The 24,586-nt window shown below is 42.1% G+C and overlaps 1 protein-coding gene across 1 annotated transcript; it reads right to left on the bottom strand.

Moving 5' to 3' along the window:
• Nucleotides 1–33: 33 nt before the first annotated feature.
• On the bottom strand, nt 34–1,044 carry LOC119882866 (P2Y purinoceptor 3-like). The gene has a single exon (XM_038693175.1). It carries the CDS (start codon nt 1,042–1,044, stop codon nt 52–54), a length of 993 nt encoding a protein of 330 aa, XP_038549103.1. The 3' UTR covers nt 34–51.
• Between the last annotated feature and the right edge of the window lie 23,542 nt (nt 1,045–24,586).

The following is a 24,586-nucleotide window of genomic DNA, read 5'->3' as shown; positions in this document are numbered from 1 at the left end:
CACTGACTCATGATGAAAGCCACCCATCATGAGACCTCTGATGGACGCTTTCTACCCTGCGCTCCTGTTTATGCTGCCTACATCCACCAGACACACGCTGGGTTGCACTCTCTTCTTCCTCCTCCACCAACAGGCCCGCAGCTTCTGACGGTGACGATCAGTGCCCAAAAAGTAGAGGAGAGGGTTTGCGCAGCAGTTAAAACTGGCCAGGGGCTTACAGACATTGAAGGAGATCATGACCACGTTCAGAAGACGACAGTCTCCGGGCATGTAGACCCTCACAAACAAGTAGACTGTCCGAATAATGTGATATGGCACAAAACATACCACAAACATGAGGAACACAATTAAGAGGGTGTACAGGGACTTGTTGCGCATACGAGCTATCCTGGCATTAGAGATGCTGTCCGCGGCCCTACAATAAAGCACCTTCATAATGGAGAAGTAGCAGGTGATAACGACCATGAATGGTATCAGAAAACCCACTATAGCTAAAAACAGCCCATAGGGGAAGTAAACCTTAAATTGTCCAGGGTTTGTCATTTCAAAGCACACAGTCATGTTGTTAATCACACCCGTGTGCGCAAAGACCAGTGTCGGTAATATCTCAGCGGTGGCCAGGATCCAAACAGAGCCCGACGCAAAGAGGGCAAGTTTTTTAGTCCTGAGGCGCACAGCGACGATAGGGAAGCACACCCCAAGGAAACGGTGCACGCTGACGCAGGTAAGAAACATCATGCTACAGTGGAGGTTGACAAAAAAGAAAAATCTGACTGTTTTGCAGATGATGTTGCCGAAAGGCCACAGGCCGCTCATGGAATTGCTGATGATGAGAGGGGGCAAGGCCAGCACGTAGAGGAGATCCGCCACGGCGAGGTTGGTCATGTAGATCTCTGTGCAGCTCCAGCGGCGCGTCCGACAGCACACACGCCACAGCAGGGCACAGTTCAAACCCAAGCCCAGCAGAAACACAAGGCTGTAAGACACTGGTAGAAGGATCCTTTCGTAGTAGTTAGTCACTGGGCAGATATGGAAGGCCTCCATTCACCGGCTCAGGTGGTTTGAAAAAAAATGTGGAGGCCCAGTCACTTAACCTTGTCCTAATTAGGCCTAATAAATGGACCTGTTCTCCTGACACCTCACCTGCCTGCAGCTCACCCCAGCTACTTTGAAAGGATGACGTGTCCGTTGTCAGAAAAATACCAAATGCAGGTGTTTGTTCAACTTGCGCGTCCCTCCTGTTCCCAGCCCACACCTCTGTTATGTAAACCATTTAACGCCATATCTAGGATATGAACAAATAGATTGGCACACAGTGAGGCATTTCAAAAGCCTGGCATAATAGGCTGAGATACTGTAGAGTATGCGACCCCCCCCCCCCCCCCCCCAGAGAGAAGGCGTGCAGAATAATTAATGCTGTGATTAAAGCCGATTGCCAAGTTAAACGACACCGTCAACACGCGGGCGTTGGACGCTGTATAAAAAGGCACACACGCTCAGTGTCCCATTGGCTGCGAGCATTTTCCAAGTCTGGTCTCTCTCTGGCTGCTCCGACTCAAAGTGTTCACTTCATCTCTGTCTGACTGCGGAGAAAGAGATAGCTCGTCATGCTGAGGAACGGCACATACAGGTTAGTGTCACATCCACCGACTCATCATTCATGTATGTTTATTTAGGATTTAAATGAGAAGCTTCAGTACAGGCTGCTTCGACATGCACTGGTGAGTGATAAAATCCTGCATAACGGCACTCTCTGCGGCTGGACAGAGACGAGAACAGACTGGTCAAATATTGAGGGTTTACAGCATATATCATATTTGGAGAGTTTTTGTGTTTTAACTTTGAGCGGTGTCCTTCCAGAAGCATGTACCAGGGAGAGGAGGCGAGGCTGCGCAGCGGGAGTGTGGTTGGGGCTCGGGAGAGGAAACACCTTGCTCTGTGCATTAATAACCTGGTAAGAGGCATTCAGAAGAGAGGGCGATTACAGTCTATTAGACTATGTCTTTGCTGTAAACTGAATTGTATATACTTCTCTGGATAAATATTGCTCATGGATGATGGTATCTTCTCTGTTGGTGAGGGAACATGTCAGCAATGATGTAATTCACTTTCTGATCTTTTTTTGGAAGGCAGTAAGTTGATGCTTATACTGCTCAGAAGCAAAGTTTCCTAAGGGGGAAAAAGGAGCCCATAGCCCACATCACATTTAAAGAGATGTTTCTCTGCAGTATGACCCTGCTTAGGCAACTATTCCCCAGTGTTTTTTGCAGCTGGAGAGACAACAGAGAAGTATCAGCACCATGGACAGTGAAAACTGCTGTATTACCAAAACTCATTCTCTCCCCTTCCATGTAGTCACCTTAACTGCTTTGAATTTCACTTCCCTTATTCACCCATTTAAATGACACAGTTGACTACATTCAACATGTTTTGGGAAATTGCCTTTTCTTGTTGGCTTGAGGTCACTTAAAGATTTTGTAATGGCAGCAGCTGAAAAGGTCTCATTAATACTACATGTTGCACCTCCTCCTATATATTACTTCAGTTTCAGCAGCTGAACTGCTCAGCTGACTGAGTTGGCATGTTCTCCTCTTCAAGTTGAGACCAGAGCTCGTGCATAGATAAAATATATGATTTTAAAACTCAGACAGCTGGTTTGAGGAGAGTGGCTGAATTGTGTCCATAATATATATCAGTGGAATCATCTTCAACAGAAGTATGATATTTCCTTTGTGTGCTTGGTTGAGCGCAGGTGCACAAGTTCACCTGGTAGTATTGAGCTTCTGAATATTTAATGGCAGTGATGTAGTGTTGCGCATTATCGGCGGCTGGGGATATTGAGTGTGTGAGCTCTGAAAGCACTGTTCCATCACAGCGTTTGACTACCTCTGCAATATATTATGATGGTGCAACCCCCCACCCCCCAACGCGCGCACACACACACACACACACACACACACACAATCTTGTTCACCTAAACTCTCTCATTTTGACTCCAGATTGGTTCCAATCGGTTTCTTCTGTACCACCTGACAGTTAAATTTCATTATAGCTTTCCCAAAAATTACATTTCCAAATTGATCCAGCTTAACTGAGTGAGACGCCATGTCAGAGGAGGTCCACATAAGACTGCAGAGGACGACACGAAGAAGCTTGGTAAAGGACTAACCAGTAATTGGCGTGTGAAATATGAGGATAGAAATGCAGGTTATTGGATATGGAGACTGTTTCACAGGCTGTGTCTTTGTGAGTGATTCAGATTAATTGTTGAGGCATGAACCCCCTGAGAAACACATTAATCTATCCATGTATTACCCCATAATCAATGGGACAGCTGAATTTTACGGCCACAGGCCCGTGTTGCTAACCATTTTACACAGAGCTTATTTAAACAGCATGCCAAAGGGGGTCACATGTAATGGGGTTAAGCATGAAATATACCGTACAGGTGATATTGTTGACACAGCAGCTTGAATCTTGATGTCATTCATCAATACCATGCATGTCCCACTATGCCACCTTTTTTAATGAACTTGTGTTTTTGCTCAACAGGAGCAGAAATCCAATACACTGGTGTCATTCAGACCATGTATCATAGGAAAGGGCAGCATCTGTGCACCTGAACACAAACCGTGGGAGTCAGAAATAGATATGGCGTGCTGTAATACATAGCGGGATGTACATAGCAGGAGTGTGGTGCCAGGGAAGGGTGTCATATTTCAGAAGTGCATTATCGTCTCTCCCCCGGTGGGACAGAGCTGTGCTGAGTGTTGTTTGTGCCAGCTTACTCAAACGCTCCACAATTGAGTCGTAATAACCTGCGCTGTGCGGGAGTGAGATGAGCCTGCACACTGACAGATAGATAGGTGTCTCTTGGCCCGCCACGTTCATATGATGAAGAGATAGATATACCCTCTGCGTGCGTGCGTTAAAATGCCACAGAAAAAAATTAAATGCCCTTTTTAAAAAATTTAAATGCACTATAACTCCTGCAAAATATACACAAAGATGCGTGCCTAGACGCACACATGAGTGCACACACAGACGCTCCTGATAATTTTGTAGTCATTTTCATCCGGGCCTATTACCATGCCCTGGAAGGCTGGTTTGGTCTAAATGAGTGAGCTTAGTCTTTGATCACTGAAAGAAGCACCCTTGCCGATGATGGGCATACGTGTGTGTGTGTACATGTTCCCACTCTCTCCCTCACCATATGTTAACCACAGCAGCTTCATATCGGTTAATAGCAGCAGAATAGTCCCAAGCGCTCCATTTTGCATTTTGATAGATAGACTCTATGGTCATTTTCTCACTCTCACACCTCTTTCATCTCTACTCATCACACCCCACCCACTGCCACACGTCTTGGCATGTCTTTCTCTTCTCCTCCTCTCCCCAGTTTAGAATAAACGTATGGCCCCCCTCTTCTTTATATCCTCTTGCTTCCCTCATTGTACATCCCATATGCCCTCTTTCCATCCTCTCACCATTCTTCACTGCATTACCTTCAGGTCAAAACATGTGGGTTTGAAAACATGCATTGTGTGCATTAGACCTGAAGTGATTAAGCAGTTAGCAGAAATCAGCAGAAACTGAATCGACAAGTAGAAATGTCAAGCAATAGACTGTTCCAGCATCTCAAATGTGAGGAGTTGATGCCTTTATCTCTTTTTATATCATTGTTACTGTAATGCTTTGAAGTCATGGGCTGTTGGTCTGACAAAACAAGCACTTTGACGATGTCACCCTAAGTTGTTTTTTTTAAATCTTCTAGATGAAAGCATTAATGGAAAAATATATCAAAAGATAAACTGATAATGAAAGTAATCACTAGTGCAACCCTGGTGTTCTAAATGGGTCTTATAAGGGAGCCATATCTTTTGAATCATACCTATAAAACCTGTATATGGCTCTCAAAGAAATAGGTCTGTCTATAGCGTACTTCAAATATGAAATTAACATTACATCTGTATGTGTGCATGATGTAAGCCGCCTTGGAGGTTTAACACCTCCTGCTCCAGTCTGGTGTTGATGACTGTGTAACTGCAGCAGTCTGTGTATTGTGGGAATATTTAGGTCCATACACACTGTTATCTGATCAGTATGAAACTGCTTTCTCACTGCTTTTTTAGTCAATAAAAGTTAATAATTTTGATTCTTTGTCAATTTCGTCTCCAAAGTATCATTTTCTTTCTCTCTTATGCTTTTGTGCTCCTTCTCTCTGCTCAAGTAGGATTTAAAGGTTTGAGCGAAATTACATAAACAAATCCATTTGCCTCAGTACAAAGTACTTGATTTACCCCATATCCATAACACTAAGAGAAAATAGCATTTCAAATCATGTAATCACATGAACACATCAGCAACACCTACATCTCTCAGCAGGCCTATTTTTTACTCAGGGACTCAGGCGAAAGAGTAAATGTTGACTTCCATATTACTCCTTGCACGCACTGCACATGTAAATTGATTTCCGATGTTGCGATTAAAGAGCATCTTCACTGGTACAGCTCTCCTCCTGATTGGATGTTTCCCCGGGCCGATCTGCAAGTCAAGCTGCAGCTAAACAGCCAATAGTCTGATGGTTCAGTGCATCGCCACACTGCAATCAAATACTCTGAGATCAGATTGATGTGTGTGTGTGTGTGTGTGTGTGTGTGCCGTGTGCTTGTGTGTGTGTGTGTGGGAGTTTATCTCACTGAGAGACCATACTACTCTGAAGGGCACAAGGAGCTGACCATCTCTTGTGTGTGTGTGTGTGTGTGTGTGTGTGTGTGTGTGTGCGCCCCTGTATGCGTGTGTGCGCGCGTGTGTGCTTGTGTGCGTGCGTGTTTTAGTGTGGACATTCAGCTATGCCTCCCATCGATCTCTGTGATAGAACTAGGACTCTGAGAAATTATGATTTTAATAACTCATAAATTAAAGGGCAGCAGACTTTCTGCTATGTGCTGACATTTTCTCTCCCCTTCCATCCTCTTTGCCTTTCTTTTCTAATTTTTCAGTTGCATAATGCTTATTACTGTCTACCTTCACCTACCCTAGCCTTTCAGTCAATTGATTGCCCTCATATTGATAATGACAAAAGTGCAATTAAGCTGTTTACATGCCCAGCAGAAGAGGTTTCTGTTAATATCCCTGTTTATATGCAATCAGATATTCAGCTATTGATTTAATAGATTGTCATGAACACTTTAGGTTCCTTCCCCTAATGTGTTTCTTCTGTTATCAGCTGCAGTTGTGCCACTCCCTTGGTATTTCCATCGCTCTCATATAACTTTAGTCCATTTTACCTGGTCCAGAGACCCAAGACATTATGGTAGGGTGTAAACACACAAAAGATAGTAGCTGTAAAAAGAAATTACTAAGCAATGATAGCAGCTGCAAAAAAAATGACCAACACAAGTATATCAAGCAAGTGTCATGTGAAAACTCATAGGAATAGTAACAATTCCTAATGAAATGTTTACTGTGATAGTCCATGTTTAGATCATAGTATTAATGCTCTTAATGTTCAGTCAGTAGTTGAAAGACAGCAGACAACTAATCATTATAATGTCATTAAGATGAATTACTGTGGCTTTAAATTCGACATTTCTGTCATTTTAGCTATGAATTTTAATTACACGTTTATTTATTTTCACTCCCAAATGAAACACCACCGTTACCAATTGTCACGGATGTTAGCTTGAGCATCTGGATGGATTCTACAGTCAATACAGCATAACACTTGTTGATACAGTTATATTTTAAACCCTTATTGGCCTTTTGCCTGGCATCCTGAACACTTAATCCCTCATGGCTTTGCTGAGAGGAGAAGCAAGAACATTCAGAACTGTTCAGCTAATACAGCAACAATGCACAGTATTGGGACTACATGTACCCAATGTTACACTGCATAAGCTTACAAACACACATGTATGCTGCGGGTAATTATGTTGTTGCACAGTAGTAAAGTAGTTTTAAATTGTGACAATATGCATTGTGCAGCAGAAAAATGTATTGCTTTTATGAATTTATTAAATGCCTATTTATTAACACTGTGAACTGTCTGAGATCTCAACTGCTGCCCCACTTTGGGCGTCACCCACTTCTGAGGAAAATATCGGGCTCTTTAGTTGCTACCTGCTCTGCTGTGGTCACTAGATATTCACTAACTTTGTATGTCTGCTGATTGGTGCTGGGTGGGTAGAGGACAGTGGGTTCATCAACCTTTTTCCTTGAAAACGAGTAAATGAGACTAAAACATAACTTGAAGAGCTGAAGGGAATTGCTGAGTCGGGTTATCATTTCTGTGGGCCAGTCACTACGTCATTTGATCCTTTATAGTACGGATCTGTGAGCTGACTGTCCCCTTCACCCTTGATGTAGACACAAGCACATGCACACAAACCCAAACAAATACTCACAGCTTGCACCCTGCTGGCTAATAGACAGATGAGTGAATACTAGAGATGGAGTGGAGCTGCTTTGGAAGCACATCCATCTGTCCAGTCCCGTTAAACGTTATGGCAGGGGCTCCAGTGCTGCCTCAGATGGGCCTCACCTCCTGCCCTGCAGCCGGTATCTGGCTGGTTTGCACCTGCAGTGCACACAAACGCTATTATGCATCAGCAAAAGGGCATACACACGGCAATTAGGTTTTCCCTTACCGCTGTGTGTGTTTATGATTATTTATGCCTATGTTGACAGACCCAGAGAAACCACTTTAAGGTTAATAAACAGATAAACAGATAACAGAAAATCTGAGTTATGCAGCTTTGCCTGACAGACAGTGTGCGTGGGTGGGGAAGCAATTACACATACACGAAATGCTGCAGATTTATTATTGTATCTTATTGAAGCACAGCTTCTCATGTGTCATGTCCTTGGCTTAGAGAATTAAAAATCTTGTTGACATATTGGTGCTTGTCACTGTGCAGGATGAAGTGAAGAGGTATCATCACTACTGCAACCACGGTGGAGGGGTTCCCAAGTTGGAGAGGTAAGACACTACACAGTAGTGTCACTACTTTTACATGAAAAATTCTCATATTTTAAGGACAGAACTCAATCTGAGGATGAGGATAGTATACTGTAACGTTAAAGCCCTTGTTCTAAAGACCCGTATTCTAACAAGGCCTAACTCTTAAACATAAACTCCACCATGTCATCCTCTTACTCTACCAAAAGCAGTTCTTATGCTGCTGTGACTTCCAATTTCATTTGAATATGCATATACATGAATAAGCTCATAATTTTTTAGCATGCAGATCACAAACAGTGTGTTTTGTTTTTGTTGTTTCTGATCTCACATTTCTGTTCATCTGTCTTTTCTCGTTATTATTATAGAAGCCGTCCTCGTAGGAGTGAAGAAGAGGATGACAATAGCCCTCATCATCATGAACAGCAGCAGCACCTGGAGAGCAAGGCTATTGTGTAGGTATCACTTGTGGTGTATTTGTGTATCTGTGTGTGTGTTTTTTTTCAGAATATGTGTTTCTTTTCTGTATTTTTGAATCAGTTTCACTTTGAGTGTCACCGATGTTACCTTTGACCTTAAAATTGCATTATGTTGGTTATGTGAGAGAGATCGATGTATGTGTGGCTTTAATTCAACCTTCCATCTGATTAAGTTTCAGAGTCGGGGTCAGAGTGCACTTTTGAGTGTCTGAACCCTCGTAGACTGCCATCTAATGCCATTTTACTTAAACATGGGCCCACACTTTTATAGGTGTAACAGTGAAGGACAGCTCTCGCCTCAGGCTTTTGATTCCTTGAAACTCGAGGATAGAGAAGAGAAAACCAATGTCTCTGTGTAGAGTTAACATGATTGGGGTGTGGAAAGTTGAGACAGATAGGGAAAAAAATGGCAGTGGAACAGGAAGCAGGGAGGGGTGGAGAGGTGGAAGGAGCAAAGTGAGAATAAAAGTGGAGAAAATGGAGAAAGGTATTGGTTTTGGAGCTAGGAGTTATGGCTTAATTCAGTTTGTTCCATTTGGCTCAGCTGTCTCTCTGCTTCACTGGAGGTGAATGTGTTCCTCCATTGGGTAATTGATCCTACACTCCATCCTGAACCCTAGTGCTGGGATGTTACTACAGGGATGAAAGAGAGTGGAAAGTGAGAGATGGAAGAGAGCGATCTGTGGAGTTGAGAACTGAGGAGGGTCAGAAAAGTGTGTGACCAAGAGAAGAAGTTGAGAAAAAAGATGTTCAAGAATGTCCAATAAATGTGGGAAAGGAATGTCACAAAGAGAAATTTAGAGGGAAGTGAAAGATGGTCCATGGTCACATCGTTAATCACTCTGTTTCTATAATAGTAATCAGGGCAAATATTTATTCTACAATACAAAATGTCTCCTGTTGCTTCTGCGAATGTGAAATTGTAAACAAAGCATTATAATAACTTTATAATAACTATATTTATATAGCACCATTCAAAACAGAGTTATAAATTGCTTTATAAACAGGGTATGCAGTAAATACAGCAAAAGAAAACAGATTTACACAGTGCATTTATACAGCAATAGGGGAATAAAGAACTGGTAAAGGCAAAAACTAGTGTAGACGAAAAAGTACAAAGAACGAGTAAAAAATAAATTCATTGTTTACTATAAGAAGGCTTTTTCAAGAAATTATGTTTTGAGACGAGATTCAAACTGACTTTTCTACCGTGAGATACTCAGGTAGGGAGTTCCATAAATGAAGAGCCCTTTTTTCCCAATGCCAAGCCACCTTTTGTGACAAGGTGGGACTTTGGAGCCCACAGGAGGGTCCCATTGTACCACAGATGCTAAATTTATCCAAAATTCACCGGAAAGTAAACAGAATCAAACTGCTGAATGTATTATCAGGTTTTTTCAAATTCTAAGCTCAGAGACTGGACATTTTTCATGGAGATCTGCCTTGGAAGTTGTAGTTGACTTTGTTCCTTCTGGGTTTTTTTATGTAAACATTCTTGGTTTTGCCTATCCAAAACTTGCCAGAAATGCCAGTCACCTAATATTGTCTATGCAAATGACTTCTAATTCTTAAAACCCTGGATGCCCCAAAATACTCCTCCCACATGGCATCTCCATGCCATTATCCAGCTCAACTTTGATTATGAGATGCAGATGTCATTGATATACAGATTTTGTCCACTTGCGTTCCCAGTATCCAGCGGGCCTGGCGAGCAAGCGTGTCCCGCAGAGGCAGCTGGCAGGGACCAGACAAGAACCGTACCAGCCATCATCAGGGGGAGACGGTGCCTTCTGAGAACCTCCAGGACCCTGCGATGACCACCAATATTTCTCCGGTAAGACAGCGTAAAGAAAATCAAATAGACAACCATATGGTGCAACATGAGAATGAGGCAGGTGGCGAGATATCTAGACATCTATAAGTTATCAGCTGTGATCTGTTGTTTCAGCAGAGGAAGGAAAAGGAATGGGCGAGTGGATGAATAGATGGATAAACTAATAAAGAAAAGAACAAGGGAGGGAACGAGGGAGGGGTGTTTACCTCTAGTGTCATCTGGGGGACCACGGGGGTTATTGGTGGAGGTGGATGGGATGCCAGCTGGCACTGTGCCCAGAACTGTAATTAGCCGTTAATTAGGTAAATTTTCAAAGCTGGTTGATTGATTAATGAAGTGCCTCTGCCCTTGTCCTCCCCCGTCTCACCCTCTTCACCCGTTCCTTCTCCCGATGGAGCGCAGGGGGGAATTAAACAGTGCTCACAGGGCATGGCAGCCAAACAAAAGCCAGAGAGAAAAAAATAACTAGGAGCAGCAGAGAAGGAGGGAGAAAGAAACAAAGTCGGGGGGAAATGCAGAGGCAGAGATAAGGAGATGAATGCGGAGACGCAAAAAGATGCCTTTAGATCGCCCCAAGTTCTAAGTGACAGACAAGGACAGGCACACACAAACAAACACACACAGGCACAGTCTGCTCTGCTGGTTTCTCACTCTGCGTTGGCTCTCGCAGTGTAGTAATCACAGTGAGACACACAAGTTACCCGCGCACAAGCCTGCCCACGCTCTTTGCAGAGACACAGAAAAATATGATGTCATGTCTGCATACTCACAAGTGTGTGGGGGATGCATTTTTCCCACTCTCTTTTAAAGCATTGCTAAAGGAAAGCAAGATTCCCTTAGCAAAAACAGATGGGCTGGTGTCCTGGTGAGTGTCGGAGTGTGTGTGTGTGTGTGTGTGCGCGCGCGCGCTTTGTTTTTAGGTTGTTTGTTCTGCTTGAAGGAGTTTGTTGTTCATTAGCACAGCAGCAAATGTCTTCCTAATTAGAAAGTTACTGTAACTTAAAAACCAAGAAGACAAAGAAACCCCCCTCCTCTCCCCCATCTCTTCCCTCTTACATTCCTTTTTTCAGTATTGCCTATATTCAAAGTATTAAATTATGTTTTATACGTATCTCCCTACCATTCAGCCCCATCAGTAGCCTAGTGTAGTGTGACTTGGTAGGTGGGTATGGGGCTTCTGTACCCCCCTCCCAACCCCACCTTTTAATAGGGTCTGGGTGGCATTGATCAACACCTGTAGTGGAATGTACATTTACTCAACTAATGTTCTTTAATAGTACTTTAATTGATTATTTCCAGTCCGTGCTACTTTATAGAGCAACTCCACTACATTTGAGATAGAAACAATGTACCTCTGCTTATTATACTTTCTGTACATTTTCAATGCAGGACTTTTACTCGTAATGAAGCACGGCAGTATTGCAATTTTTAGTCAAGTAAAATATCTGAAAACTTCTTCCACCACTCAGCAACACACAGATTATTTGAAAGACTGTTACATGATTGGCTGTAGTATTGCTCTACAAGATGCGCATATCGCTGGCTACCTTTAGGGAGGTATATGGTAAATCCCTGTTCCCAGAGGTGGTATACTTGTATATATGCACCAGTACTCCAATGTTCATCTGTCATCTTTCCCTAGCTCCTCTATCCTCAAAAATAACAAGTACATAAATCCAATCAAAATACATTTGAATTAAACATACATGCACATAATATAAAGTACATCTATTAGCTCCCTCCCTAAATGAATATTCCTAATACAGTTCATACTGGACCTAATGTGCATGGTAATCCTATGCTGCTGAAAATTAAAAGTCTGCCAAATATGGCTGAATTCACTGTAATAAAAAAGCAAAATTAGTTTTATCATACAAACCACCTTAGCTTCAGTTGGAAACAGATATATTTTGGGAGTAATGCTGGAGCGGCACTGCTGTTTTTCACTCCAGCTTCTTTACCCTCTCCCCTCACTTTCATCACTCCTCTTGCCTCCACCTCTGCCCACAACACTCTCACCTACCTCTCTTTTTTTTTCTTACACCGCCTTTTCTCATGCTCTCTTCGTTTGTCCTCATTCACACTGTATCACTCTCCTGTGGCTGTTGTGCTATCTGAAGGACAGGCATTCATCAGTGTAAGGCCAGGGTGCCACATCATATGTGTGTGTGGATGCGTGTATGTGGGAGTGTTCAGGTAAGCTCATGTGGGCTTAGAGGACCTTGCAACTGGCCTGTAGGGGAAGGTTCAAACATACTTCATGCATATTTCATGGAACCCTGATATTGAACACTACACACACAAACAGTCATACAGTATAAGACACTGCAGCACAAACCAAGGTTTTTCTCCCTCATCTGCTCTAACATAGAAAAACATCGATCCACACTCTCCTTCTCATAGCACCTCCCAGAAATCAACACTGTTTATATCAATGTCAAGTTGACTCTTACTTCTTTTTGTCTGTGTCTTCCATATATTGCTGTTGTCCAGCCATGGTGGGCTCAAGCCTGCTGTAACCCTAGGTCCAAATGCATTATTTATACAGTGAAGGGCAAGGCCCTACATGTCCGCTCTGGTCATGCCTAGCCCATTGATAGAAAATCAATAGGTCTGACGGTTCTGAACACACTCCTGCTGTATGCTGGCTGACCTGTGGAGACTGCTGTGTTGATGATTGTGTAAGATGTTGGGTGTGGGACAACAACATGAACCCTATGTGAGCATTTTAAAGCCACAACATCTAAACACCTGGCAATGTAATGATCAATACCGGTATGAAATCCACTCAGAAATGGTCATTGTGTGATATGCAAAAGTGCAATTCTTAAGTAAAGGTGATGTTGTGAGGATGTGAAGATGTTTGTGAAATATGCTTACTGGCTTTCTATCCAAGAGTTAGATGACAAGACTGATACCATTTTAATGTCTGTCCATTAAATATGAAGCTATGGCCATGAGACAGTTAGCTTAGCTTAGCATAAAGATTGGAAACAGGAAAACAGCTAGCCCGGTCCTGTTACCACATTATATCTTACTGTATTTGTTAAACAGGGTTTCTGCAGGGTCTTAAAAATTTAAGGCCTTAAAAAGTCTTAAATTCGGTGAAGTTTGTGTTTGAGGTCTTAAATTATTTTAAACAGGTCTTAATTTTCCAACGTCCATGTAATGCTACCTATAAATATCCATATTTAAAATAGGGCAGTTGAGAATAAGGTGCAGTCAGAACAGATAATAAGGTGCAGTCAAACAAATAATTATGTACATGTAGTATTCTCCTCGATTTGGTATGTTTTAGTGGGTTTTTGTGTTCAATAGTGGGGACAGCAGTGGGGAAGAAGCTGTTTTTGAACCTTGCAGTCCTTGTTCTCAGACTGCGGTACCTCCTGCCACAGGGGAGGTGGGAAAATAGTCTGTGGGCAGGGTGAATGGGGTCCTTGATGATGCCCATTGCTCTTGATAGGCATCTTTTCTGGGCCAGTTCCTGAATGGTCAACATAGTCCCAATAGTCCACTTAGCTATCCTCACCACTCTGCTCAGCGCCTTTTTCTCTGTAGCTTTACAGTTCCCAAACCAGAGATAAATGTTGCTGGTCAGAACACTTTCAATGGTGCCCCTGTAGAAAGTGGTCAGGATGGATGGACTGAGGTGGGCCCTCTTCAACCGCCGCAGGAAGTGCAGACACTGGTGTGCCTTTTTGATGAGGGAGGAGGTGTGCAGGTCCCAGGACAGATTGTCAGCCACGTGAACCCCAGGGAACTTTGTGTTTTTCACGATCTCCACAGCAGTCCCACCGATGTGGATCGGGGTGTGCACGGGCTGATTTCTCCTGAAGTCAATCACCATCTCCTTGGTTTTCTCGACGTTCAGGGCTAAGTTGTTTGTCCTGCACCAGTCTGCAAAAAGTCTCACCTCCTCCCTATATGCCCTATCATCTCTGTCCTGGATAAGACCCACCAGTGTTGTGTGGTCCTCGTACTTTATGATGTGATTGGTGCTGGACTGCACAACAGTCATGAGTCATCAGTGTGAAGAGAAGAGGGCTGAGGACACATCCCTGCGGGGAGCCAGTGCTCAGTGAGATGATGGTGGATGTGTTGTTGCCTACCCGCACAAACTGAGGCCTGTCTGTGAGAAAATCCAGTATCCAGTTACATAGAGGAGAACTTATGCCCAGTGCGTCTGAGCCCAGCTTGTTGACCAGATGCTGGGGGATTATGGTGTTGAATGCCAAGCTGTAATCAACAAACAGCATCCGCACAAGAGAGTTCTTGATTCTGAGGTCATATTAACAATATTTTCCTGCCATTATAAGGTGGTGAGGCTCAAAACAGCTTGGTGCTGTGCCATGAATGTAAATTCATTGTGGAGAGCATAAAAATTAATCACATAAATTGTCCCAGATCTAATGGGTATAATTTTAACCCAGTAGACTTATTTAGCAAGTTTAGCTTTTGGGGTGTAGTAGATTTTCAACTTATTATTCACAGACGAGGTAATAACAGTGTTCCAAAATTATGTGGAATTGCATATTTCTTTTTTGGAGGATGACCACCAAACCCCCAACACAAAAATACCATCTTAATTTTTTACTTTATATACCCCTGTGAAAGCATGTTTTAATCCTCATGGACATTATTTTTATTATTATTTGTAAATGTACCTGCTTTGCACTTGCCTCGACTTCTCCCTGCACTCACACACACACTCTGGTCTCTCACTGCAAACACACTGGTTTTCCCCGCCTCTCTCTGTCTCTCTCTCTCCCTGTCTGCTCCGCTGAGTTTCTCCATCAGCAGTAGGTTATGTTTTATAAAGTCGCAGAAAAGACACAGAACTCATCTTTTTTCGGGATATTTCCACCCCTCATCCTTTTTCACGGCAGCAGGTGCACCGGTGATTAAATTTATTTCAAAGTGTGTTAATGAAAATTTGTTGTCTTATGGGGGCAGGACTCTTTCTAGGCCAGGTGCAGTGACTTTATGACATTTTTAACATTCGGCATGGCTACTTATCAGGATGAATTTGACAAAGATCCCTTATAATTGATTGGTGGCAGTTTTGAATTCTAATAGATTTGAAAGTTGTAATAGACATAAGGTGGATCTTAGTGGTGCTCTATATTAGCAATAGCATAAATGTAGAATAGTATTATTAGGCAGCTTGCACAGTTTGGTCTGTATTTAACTTTGAAACTATGCTCTTTTGTAGTGTGATGTGTATGTGTGCTTAGAAGTGTGCATTTGTATGTGAGCATCCGTACGTGCTGACTTTGTTGCTCGAGTGTTTCCCCATGATTCGCAGGTGAGTGTGACCCTCTGGGATGGTTTGGTGAGCTTTATTCAGAGACACAAACCAGTGATCAAAGCTAAAGTGTTGAAATGAGAATGAAGATGAAATGCTTCAGTGCTGGGCATGTCATTACAAAGAAACTAATACTGCTACTGGGTTGCCTTAACACTAATGAAATGAGTTCAGTGATGGATAGTTAAGAGAAGATAAGGACTGTGAGTAGAAAAGAGAAAAAGAGCATGAGTATGAAAAATAGATAAAAACACATTACATCATCTTTGCTTGGGCTGTGCTAATACAAGTTTATGTGTTCGTGGCTGTTTGCGAACGCTGTTTGTGGGCATTGATCTGTTCCTATCTCTGTGACATGTTTGCACTTTTTCCCCTCCCTTTCTGTGGCCCAGGCGGAGGGAAAGTGTTAGTGTAAGCATTCCTGCAGCCTGCGTGGGAGATCATTCTCTCATCTCTCAGCACCAAGAATCTCACAAAGCGATGTGACGGCTTCATCCATGCCTCCACCTCTACCCCCCTTAATCCCTTTTTCCCACCCTCACTCTATGTCATCCCTCGCTTTCCCTCCCACTGCCTCTTGATTCACACGCACACATCCACACATCCATACATCCACATTCACAAACACGCACCGGTTCCCCTGTTTCTGCAGACAGATGCTAACAGATTACTTGTTTTATTGGTGTCAGTTGGTGTCTCATTTGAAATAAATTTATATACCTCTGCCCCAGAGTTGACATCAATCGGGCTTAACTCATTTAATAGCCATGGCGTTTGCCTATTAGCTTATTTACTGTCAAAACAGGCCCAGGCTCAGCTGGCTTCCTGAGAGACAGTAACTCTTGCATTTGTATCTGTTAGGGAAGAAAATGTGATTGCATTTGCAAAATATAAACTCTAGAGGAATATTCTATTCAAGTACACACAGAAACATGGACTCATATCTAAGTGAACGCCCATCATATATAAACACACATTCATTGTATACTATACATTTCCAAATAGCAGCCAAGGTATTTATTTAACTCAGCACAAGCTTATGTTAGACACAGGTCTTTACTCTTTACTTGTCTGAATTTTTTATTTTATCATATTTTAGAAAGATGTCTCCCTGTTTTCTAATCTGCTCCTGCTTTACTTTGCAGTTGTTGATGTGTTTGCTGGTAGTTCAAACTCAAAAGTGCTCCCTGTTGTCTTGATAAATCAGGGCAAAACACATTTTCTCAGCACTAATTATTATTGTATCAGTACACAGAGTCATGCCATATTCAATACTGTTAACCTAAATAGCACTCTCACTCTGTCAAGATTTAGATTTCTCCACATGTTAAAGCAGTGTGCACGGGGCTGTAAGAGTAAGAGTACCTTTTTTAAGCTTATTAAAAACAAAAAATAGAGTGCAAAGCAATGGATTAAACAATGTGTTTGTCTTCTTATTAGCGTGCCCGACTAGCTATTTTACCACCTACAGTAGTAATGTAACATGGCTGTACTTGCAAGGCCAAGAAAAGTTCCACAACACATTATTTTGTGTGGTTAGTGATTACATTTTCTCTTGTAATGTTAAAACTGAAGCATACTATTTGAAAATGAAAACAATAAAGCATAAATCTAACCTTGTCTTGCTTGTCTAAGTATGTCAGCTAAGTTGCCAAACAGTGTACCAGCCTCAGCCTTTTAGCACAATATCATATATATCAAGTGCATATTTAATATCCTTTACAGGGTTACTGTTTTAATAAAAGTCCACTTGAAAAATTAAAAAGTCAGCCAGAGACTGCATTTTCAACTAATTATTAGAGGTAACATTTGCCTAATTAGCTAGCTAGCTACAGCTGATAACATATGCCAGCAACAGTTGTCATTTTAGTTGGTATATGAGCCAGCAAGAAATAAGACGTATTCTTTTCAAAGGACAATGAAAATTTTAGTGTTAATCTGCACCCGTTTTCATTGTAAATTATGTCTGTGTCCAAAACCACTACCTAATTCACTCATTCACTACTCAGTAGACACTCATTAGTAACTGTATCTCAATTGTGAGCAGTAAATTGAGATTTTGGACACTTACTAATCATCATTTTTGCATTGCATTGTGGGATTGTTAGCAGAAAGAAGAAGAAGTGTACATGCCATGAACACTACACACTAATACACACAGTTGTTCCACCTTAAAAGCCTGTGGCTTAAAGTACCTGATCCCTCTCTTTCCTGTTAAACTGAGTAAATTATAAAGAACTGAAGATATTTGTGCTGCAGAAATGTATATTGTACATGTGAGCCCTTACAGAATAGGTTATTATACACCCCTCAATATTTTTTTACCCTTTATTTAGTTGTAACACTTTTTTGTTTGAGTATTTCCAGCATATGAGAACCTACTTAGATTGCACATGTCCAGCATGCACACAATCTCATACCAAGAAAGTGCTCCAAAATAACCATTGATTTTGTGAAAGCCCATTGGGAAGATATCTTAGAGATTCATCATGGCTATGTGGTAAAGAGGAAAAACGAGGAGAAGAGAGAGCTGTCTCCATGATGTAGAGAGAGAACGATAAATGGCTAGAAATCTGAAAGGAGGGGGTGTGAGAACATCGGGAAAATGTGGGGTTTTGAGTGATTATGAGGATAATAACTCTGCATTAGGGTCTCCATGAGCCTCCATTTGTGTGTGTGTGTGTGTGTGTGAGAGATTGCGTGTATGGCGTGTGTACAGTATGTCTGTCAAAGATTCTTCTTCATCACTATATCTGTCCAAACTGCATCAAAGATTAATGCTGACCATTATATCTGTGGATCTGCAAAGATGAACACACTTACATGTTCACATCAGCTTCTGTACACAAATATAAACACACCAACAGTCTTCAGCGGCACATTAAGAGCATCTTATGACCCCACCAAAAAAAAATCAATATAAGCTGTTACACAAATGGATAGGGCCAAAATAGATCTTGATCAAGGCACTGACGGAAGATAGCAAGAATATGGAGTGAAAAGTGCGTGAGCATTTCAGCTCATTTTTCTCTTCTCACTTTATGGCATTCACTGTTGTTTTTGTGAACACACGATTCTGAATCACTTGATTGGATATTTACAGCAGGCTGTGTGCAGCATTTCTATGAGAGAGATGCTTTCCAGCTGGTGTATGGGGATTTGATTGGATTCTGTAGCTCACTGCAAACTCCCCCTGAGCTTCTAATTGGTTATTTATCTAGGAAAACATGCCATTTAGCTGACATTACTTAAACTAAATATACTGTAGCCACATGCATGCCACAGACATGGATGCGACACATATATACACATGCACAGGCTGTAACGAAACATAAATCAGCTGGAGGTGTCTCCCAACCATCTGCAGCAGTAATAACAATCGGGTACCTAAGGCTATATTCTCTACTGTTCTATTACAGCACACTTCTCTCAGCACGCACACACACTTTCCCTCCAGTTATCTCCTCTACCCTCTTTTCTCCAGCCTCACTTCTCTACCTCTATCTCTTTCAGTCTCCTGCTTTCTCACCCCTACTTGCGCCCTTCCTCTCACACATAGGGCTTGTCCCCCTCTTTAGCCCATCTCATACACAAATAGGCTCAGTCCTCATGGCCAGTGAGTCTCCCATAATGAGATCCCTGGAGGACAGAGGAGGAGCGTAAAGAGCAGGGGGAGAGAGTGGGGGGCAGCAGAAGGGAGGAGAGTCGTTGACGGTTGGTCTTCTCTCTGACCTGCTCAGATAGGAACCCCCCCCCCATCTATGCCTTTTGCTTTCCCTCGTCAACCCTCATCTTTGTCTTCCTCAATCCATTGTATCTTCCTCCCTCTCTTCTGTTCATCCGCGACCTACCATTACTGTCCATTAACCGGATCAGAGGCATTATAATCCTCTTCTGACAGCATTCCTGCTGTGTGTACAGTACACATGGTGGTCAGGAGGTGCTGAGAGAGATGTGGAGACAGAAGTTGGCAGCAATCCTCAGAGAGGAGAGGGTTTCTGTGTTGTAGAGTGAAATCGAAAGCGGGCATGCGGTATGTAAGAGGAGACTGGGGAATGCTATGGAAGGTTAGAAGAGAAAGAATAAATGAAGTCCAGGCTGCGAGTTACATTTTTTATCTCATATGGTGTGCAGCAGGTCCATTAGGTATTCCCTTCTTTTCTTCTGATCAAATCATTGGCATCTTGCTTGTATGCTTTAGGGATTGCCAGCTAAAGAGCTCATTTAAAGTTTGTTTGTCCTCTTTGTGTAATATTTTCTCTTCCATTATTTAGCTTTATTTGAGACCACCCAAGGATTAATCCTCTTTCCATCGACCATGAGGAGGCTAAGTAGAAAGGAGTCATGAGCCGGTCAATGACTGCTAAACTAGAGGTACCTCCCTGATATCATAAAGTCCAGGCTTTGACAGCTAGCTGCTGATTGTCTCATTAGTCTGCCCTAGCAGAGAGCCAAGCTCCTCATCACAGCTCTAACAGTATATTAATAGTTTAAGCAGGTGTTCGATAAAAGGGAATACTCATGAAATGTTCTCTTGCCATTTAAGGAGACATTGTTTCTGGCAATGTGGCGGTGGTTGTCCTTACAGACACATGCATGTTTTCTTATTCCCTCTATCTATTTATCTGCCTCTCTGTCTATTTTTCCTTATGTATGTACATCTGTATGTTTGTCTATCTCTGAGGTACCGTGATGGTCTTGAAAGAGATGTAGTAAATACACATTTAAATGAGTATTTCAGTGGCTAGTGTGCTGTTGTGTCCAGTGTTGGGCAGTACTGTAATAATATTACCTTTCCCAGTAACTAAGTATTGTAACTAATTACTTTTCTAAAATAGTAATGTTATTACAGTTACTAAGGCAAATAACACTACGTTACTTGTTACTGAACGCACCATCCTTGACATGAATTCACGACTGTGTGGCAGGTCAGCGGCACGTGACTTTGTTGTTCATGTCAGCTGATAGCCAAAACTAAAGGAAGAAAATAGAACGAGGGAGAAAGACGTTCTTTCCACAACTGTAAGTAGCTACTGGCATTATTGTGTCACAATCTAAGATGCAAAGAACATTGTCTAGTGTAAACCAGCAAAATGCTGTTAACCGCGAACATTTCTACATCTGATTTATTGAAGCATCTGCTAAAGTAGCACAGCAACTTGAAACTTACAGATAGAAACTCTAGCAGCTACTTTCACACTGATACTTGGACTTGTCGGGAGAGAGTGGCGTTAACATAAAGTTTCGTAACTACTGAAGACCGCTCTTATAAATAGGCTACATGTGCAGAAAAACAGCTGTTTAAAAGTCGGGATTTACTTGCTTTATTTTTTTATTTCAGCCGGTGGCGTCAAGAAACGTTCGGCTTAGGATATATGCTTTGTAAAAACCATACTCCTTGCTGCTGTTGAATGTGATATTAGTTAAAAAGTCGGGAGAGACTGATTTTTTGGGGGTGAAGGGGGGTGGTAGTGAAAGCAGTGTTTCCCATAATTAGCCTATAATTTGGATAATTACCAACGCTGACTGCCACATATTGATTTTCTACAGGGTTTTTTAAATATTTAAGTATTTAAAATCATATTTGATTGAGGAGCATATATTCATGCAGCACCTCCTCGCTCGCTCCCTCTTTCAATTCAATTCAATTCAAATTAGCTTTATTGGTGTAACCGAGCGGTTATTAGTTCGCCTATACGTTTTATGTGGCTACCAAAATAACAACACGGAGGTTCCATTGTCTGAACCAAGATGGGACATCTTTATTTATTTTTTTTCCTCTCTTGCACATTGTTGAACCGGAACAGCATCCCAACTTCCGTTTCTCCCCCACTTCAAAATAAAAGACTCTACTCAACAAAGTAGCTTACATTGGCATGAATGTGTAACAACAACATTGCCAAAGCATCACACATGCTTTCACTCTCTCTCTCTCTCTCTCTCTCTCTCTCTCTCTCTCTCTCTCTCTCTCTCTCTCTCTCTCTCTCTCTCTCTCGTGAACACCAGGGCCCAAACCTGTCCAAAGTTAAACCCCCCCCCCTCCCGCGGTCATTCTGTGGGAAACGTAACTAGTTAGTTTTATCACCCACTAATAAGTAAAGTAATAATATTACTTTTTTAATAAGTAACTAGTAATATATTAATACACTGGGCTGTTGTTTTGTCTTTTATTTTGATTTTCAGATAGATATGATGGGTTATCTGTAGTTACTGTTAAAGCTATCACAAATTACCCCCCAGAGTTGTTTCTGAATTAATTTGATGTTGGAATTAGTGCAGTTACAAAGTCATGCATGATGTTATTTCTACAATGCTATGTGTAAATAATTGAACCCAAGTCACAGGAGATTTGTGAGGCAGCAAGTCTTGTTATCGTCTCCTCAGAGTTTGCTTTTTGGTGAGGCTTGCAATTGCAGGGCTCAGTTCATTCTCTGTCAGTGTTTTCCAGACTGAGATCTCATACTCAAAACTGACCATGTGAGATTTAGGTCGGCTTCTGCAAGACTAACCTTTAACCACTCAGCCATGCTGAATATGTGAGTGTCTGTGTATGCAAATGTATATTTGTAACATTGAATGTGTTAAGTGTGCCAGTGCACGCTCTGGAGATGTCCTGTGGGCATTTGATCTCTGTCCGCCCTTTCTCATGTCTTCTTGATCTATGAGTCAGGGAGGAATGGAGGGCATTTCGTCCTCTAATGTGCTTTTCTTTGTGATGCGGTAAAGAATGCATATTCATTATGTGTACCAACCTAAAGGAGGATAGATTGGAGATTGCTATGGGCCGAATGCCAGGAGTTCCTCTTAAGCGGTCCATGTGCACATGTTGGTGTGAAAAAATTAGTGTTGTTGGATGTTTGTATGCTTTGGTGTGTTGGGGAATCTTCCCAGCCAAGAGCCTTTGCTTTGAAGTTGTGCCTTTGTCTATAGTAGATTGTTGAATCTTTGAAGCCACTGTGAAATCCTTTGTATTTGCATAAGCATTCACATCAACTGTAATTGTACGGTGCAGGCATGTGTGTGGCAAGCATGTGTGTGTTTGTGTGCGTTGTGTGTACCCACATATAGAGCACCTGTCTAGTTGCCCCTCTAGCAGTTTAAATATTGGCCCAACGTGTCCTCAGAATCTTCTACTATCACCATGGTAACAGTGAACTTGGCTCAGGATGTCCTTATTTACGTATGCAAATGACATCCTGCAGCTCTCCAATTTGTCAATCCCAATCCACAAAAGAATATTGTAAAAATCCAGCCAAAAAGGTGAGTCTGTGCTACTTTGTCCAAAACACAATATGTCATGTCCAAGTGCTCTCTGCAGAAGCTAGTGCCTCTGAAAATTTTTGAAGCCGTGGCAAAGTTTACATTACCTCACGGCCATGTTGGTGAGTTCTAAGGGAAAACTTTTGTTTTGTTTATGTATTTATAATCTATATAAACTACTATATCGTTATACCTGTGCAAGCAGACCCTCATGTATCTGCCTATTTATTTTGTTTGTTTACGATTGATAGAGAGGTTTTTAGAAATGAAGAGGGATGATTTAGACAGGCAGCAGGATCCCTCAACTGTCTCCTACGCCTTGCAAAAGCTATAGAAGTCCCCATTGTTTTCGTTCGTCTTTTTCTCATCTTGGTCTGGCCTGAGTCTCTCCCGAGCCTTACATCTTGAGGTTGCATTTGTTTATTCTCTTCTTTGTAAGATACCAGAAACTCTTCGTCTTTGTCCAGCTTCTTCATCTCTCCCCTCTCTTCTTCTATCTGCCTTTCTGTACTCCCCCACTTTCATCCATCTCACCAGGTCCTTCCTAAAGCTCCTTTCCCAAGTGTCATAATTTCTTTTTCTTTTACATTTCACTTCTGAAACAACTGGATTTGTTGTGTAATTCTTTACAATATGTATGTTTTAAAATGACAAATTATGCAATGGAATCGTTTAGCAAAAAATGCTTTATCTTATTCTAGGCAAGTTCGCATTGTCTGTTATTGGCTAATCCATCTGGGATGAGAGTCAGCACCTCTGAGTCTGATGTTAGTTTACTCTATGTGCTGGAAACAGGAAGCAGTTAAAGTATCTCTAAGTCCTTTTTAGAAGTCAGGGTGGGGCGTGAGATTGACAAGCAGATCAGTGCAGGACCGCCACTAATGCGGGCATTGTACCAACTAGCATGCCAACCCTCACCAATCGATCACAAGCTTTGGCATGAGGTTGTGGATGCAAGCAACCAAAATGAGTTCCCCTCACAGGATGTCTGGGCTGACCCTTTGAGACAGTGTGAGGAGCTCAGGAATTTGGAAGCAACTTTGAGAACATCTCCTCTTTTTGCCTTTGAAAGAGTCATTTGCGGTGGTTAAGATATCTGGTCTTCTGACTGTTTGAGGCGTCCAATCTTGACCACCCTGAGCATACCCAGAATATGGTGGAGGTATTGTATATCAGATCTGGCCTTTCAACACCCTGGGATCACACAGGCAGAGGTGGAGGAAGTAGGTAGGGAGAGAGGCATTTTAGTTACTTGGCTATTATCCTGCACCCCCATGACTAGGAGAAAATGGATAAAGATGGAAAATAATGGTATCAGAGGATCCTGACAACTTGGGCGGGAATAATGATGGCTGAGATCCTGGTGATTGTCACAGCTTGTTTTGAATAAATGAAACACAAATAGCTCAGTGATCCTCCTCACAAAGCAATTTCAAAAAGCCTGATCAGTTATGGCAAACAGGAAACACTTTGGGCCTGACAGTGTGTATGGTTAATGACCGCTGATGAGTTACTGTTCTATCTCCATGAACATAACGGTGTGTGTGTGTGAGGAAGAGAGGTTTACGATACTGTTTACAGTAAAACATTTATTTTGAACAATGATATCATGTGTCAACTCCAAATGCTCCTTCTCCTACAGTCATTTAGCAGATGCTATTTCCTGCCACAGAGTAAACTAGGAATGAGCGTGCAGAAATAGTATTAAACCCAAAATAGCAACACATTGAGAAGAGTGGCAGAGAGAA

Source organism: Micropterus salmoides, unplaced genomic scaffold, assembly GCF_014851395.1.
Source record: "Micropterus salmoides isolate LMB-PRFRI ecotype aquatic unplaced genomic scaffold, ASM1485139v1 Ms_hic_scaffold_3, whole genome shotgun sequence".
In the NCBI taxonomy this organism is placed as follows: domain Eukaryota; kingdom Metazoa; phylum Chordata; class Actinopteri; order Centrarchiformes; family Centrarchidae; genus Micropterus; species Micropterus salmoides.
This window is presented reverse-complemented; position numbering and strand designations above follow the sequence as displayed.